The sequence below is a fragment of the Ptychodera flava genome, chromosome 4 (genome assembly GCF_041260155.1).
Source record: "Ptychodera flava strain L36383 chromosome 4, AS_Pfla_20210202, whole genome shotgun sequence".
NCBI lineage: Eukaryota > Metazoa > Hemichordata > Enteropneusta > Ptychoderidae > Ptychodera > Ptychodera flava.
Genome location: NC_091931.1, coordinates 15,371,890 through 15,374,936, shown reverse-complemented (window position 1 = coordinate 15,374,936; position 3,047 = coordinate 15,371,890). Strand labels below are relative to the sequence as shown.

The window sequence follows — 3,047 nt, the reverse complement described above, 5'->3', positions numbered from 1 at the left end:
AAAGAAGAACTAAGGAAGATTTTGGAAAGAAGAAAGATGAATTAGCAGCCCAAAGAGAATTTCACAGCCGTAAGTTGGAACCCGGTGAGACAATTGGAAAATATGTGCGGTCATTGAAGAAATTAGCTGTCGAGGGATTTCCGAAATGTGTTGGCAGTGGGCTTGATTCTATCATTAAAGGTCAGTTTATTGAAGGACTACCAAGTGAACTTAGCGAACAGCTTTCTACAGCACTGCAGTACAAAGTAGCTGAGGCCAGTTTAGACGATGTTGTAAATTTTGCTTCAAATTGGCAGAAGTACCAGACTAGAGAAACCCCTCAATCGTGCGGGAAAACCATTCAGGTGGCTCAAGTTGAAACCGATATAAACAGAATTGTTTCAGAAGCAGTTGAAACAGCAGTAAAGGGTCTAGAAGACACAATATCATCAATGGTAGATGCTCAAGTAAACCGAATATACAAGAGCACCAGTTCAAATACAGATAGAAACGTACGACCACAGTATAGAAGACCAGATCAAAACAGTAAACGGTGTTTTGAATGTAATCAAATTCGTCATTTCAGAAGAAACTGTCCTCAAAGAATGCAATGTTTCTGATGCCAACTTTTTCGGACATAAGCAGCTATGTGTCCTGCTTACTACCCAAACTAGACAGAGGTCAGGTAGGCGGCCATTCCTTGACCTCACAGAACAGCATGGCCGATGAAGGAGTGGTTACTGAGACTGTAAAAGGGAGTGATGTCTGGGGGACTTCAGTACTGTCTGACTGGGGCCTTAGAGCTCAGACATCATCACCTGAAATTCAGCACCACTCAGGACAACCAAGAGCAGTCGCAGAAGACATAAACCTAGAAACAACCCCTCAGATACTGACAACTACAGGTACCAAACTTTGTGGTGACCAATACAGTGTAATCGGGACTCTTAATGGAGTGCAAACTACCATGTTCGTAGATTCTGGTTCACAGATAACGATTGCCAGGAAAGATTTACCTGTGTTACGTGATCTGCCTCTTAGTCCTGTGACAATACGCCCTGAAGCAGTGAATGGAACAGCTGTCCAGTTTATGGGACAAGTGCAGGTAAACATTGCAGTTCAGGGTTGTTCACTAGGACCAGTGTGGATTTATGTGATGTCACCAGAATTTATGCGTAATGAATTTCTACTTGGAACTGATATTATGGAGAAACTCGGTAAAATGGAGGTTGACTTCATCAACAAAACTGTACGATTTAAACAACAGACACAGAAAACTTGCACTACATTTCTGAGTGACAGCCAGAAGACCATTGCTCCACAGTGCTGTCGAGTGACATTGTTACAGACAACTGTGATACCGCCTAGACATGAGAAAGTTTGCCGTGTACAAGTTCCAGCTTTCCCTGGACAGGAAGGTGTCATTGAAGGAAATGAGCAGCTTTTTGAAAGTAAAAAGGTTGCATGTGGTGCATCGCTGAATCTTGTTAATGATAATCAAACCACATATGTGAGACTATGTAATCCACATCCTAACAAAGTTAAACTGTATCGTGGATCTAGTATTGGTAACTTTGATTCTAGCATTGGTATACCAATACAAATAGGACAAGTTCAGGAGAGAAAAGATAAAGAAATATCCAGGAAGGAGGACAGCACAGTCCAAGAAACGATTGCAGCTATGGTGGACGGAAGTCAGATTGATCAGGCAAGAAAGGGAGATCTACACAACATGTTGAATAGGTTTACGGACACCTTTTCTTTGAATGGAGAAATGGGACAAACAAACATAATTAAACATAGAATCCATACGGGTGATGCATATCCATTGAGATCACGTGCACGCAGGACAGGATTTCATGAGAGAGAGGTAGTAGACACAATATTGACGACATGTTGGAAAAGGACATAATAGAAGAAAGTTCAAGTCCATGGCAAGTCCTATTATTTTGGTCCCCAAGAAAGATGGCTCAGCTAGGTTCTGCGTGGACTTTCGCCGTCTAAATTCTGTGACTAAGGATGATGCATTTCCCTTACCCAGGATAGATGATGCTATTGATTGCCTTGGACAAAGTAAGTGGTATACCAGTTTAGACATGGCAAGTGGCTATTGGCAAGTACGTATGGATGAGAGTTCAAAGGAAAAAACTGCTTTTATAACACACAGAGGACTACATCAATTTAATGTGATGCCATTTGGCCTTAAGGGTGCTCCTGCCACATTCCAGAGGTTGATGAGCTCCATATTTAGTGAGGAAATGTGGCAAATACTGCTAATTTATTTGGATGACATTTTGATATTTTCAACTACAATTGACGAACATTTAGAACGTTTGTCCCATGTTTTGACCAAAGTGCGTGAGGCCGGTCTTAAACTTCAACCAAAGAAGTGCCATTTTTTTCAAACTGAGATTGAATATTTGGGACAACACATATCACCACAAGGGGTGTCGCCCAGTCTGCGCATTGTCAGTGCTGTTGAACAGTTTCCTAGACCTACAACATCTGCAGAGCTACGACGATTCTTAGGACTAGCCTCATATTATAGAAGGTTTATCCAGGGATTTTCAATGATAGCAGCACCGCTCCATAAACTGACTTCCAAGGGAGCATCATTTGTCTGGACTGAGCAATGTGCACAAGCTTTCTATCAATTGAAAGCAAAACTTTCAACTGCACCGGTGTTAGCATTTCCAAACTTTAACGAGCCTTTCACCTTAACAACAGATGCAAGTGGTGTGGGTATTGCTGCCGTTTTAGAACAAACTGTCGATGGTATCACCAGACCTGTAGCATTTGCAAGTGCCACTCTCAATAAAGCACAAAGAAATTACTCTGCTACAGACCGTGAATGCTATGCGGTGGTATGGGGCATAGACAAGTTTCGTAGTTATCTATATGGCACCAAGTTTTATGTGATGACAGATCACCAGGCATTGACGTACTTAAAATCAATAAAAGAACCAAGGGGTAGACTAGCAAGATGGCAATCAGAATTACAAGCATATAACTATGAAATTGTATATCGTCCTGGGAAACACATTCCACATGCTGATGCCCTGTCACGT

At 41.7% G+C, this 3,047-nt stretch overlaps 1 protein-coding gene across 1 annotated transcript; it reads left to right on the top strand.

Annotated features, from left to right (window-relative positions):
* The first annotated feature begins 697 nt into the window (after window positions 1–697).
* On the top strand, window positions 698–1,891 carry LOC139132086 (uncharacterized). The gene has a single exon (XM_070698476.1). It carries the CDS (start codon window positions 698–700, stop codon window positions 1,889–1,891), a length of 1,194 nt encoding a protein of 397 aa, XP_070554577.1.
* The last annotated feature ends 1,156 nt before the right edge of the window (window positions 1,892–3,047 follow it).

Bases quoted from the DNA above. Each gene is read 5' to 3' on its own strand.
- LOC139132086 (XM_070698476.1), top strand. From the start codon at position 698: ATGGCCGATGAAGGAGTGGTTACTGAGACTGTAAAAGGGAGTGATGTC.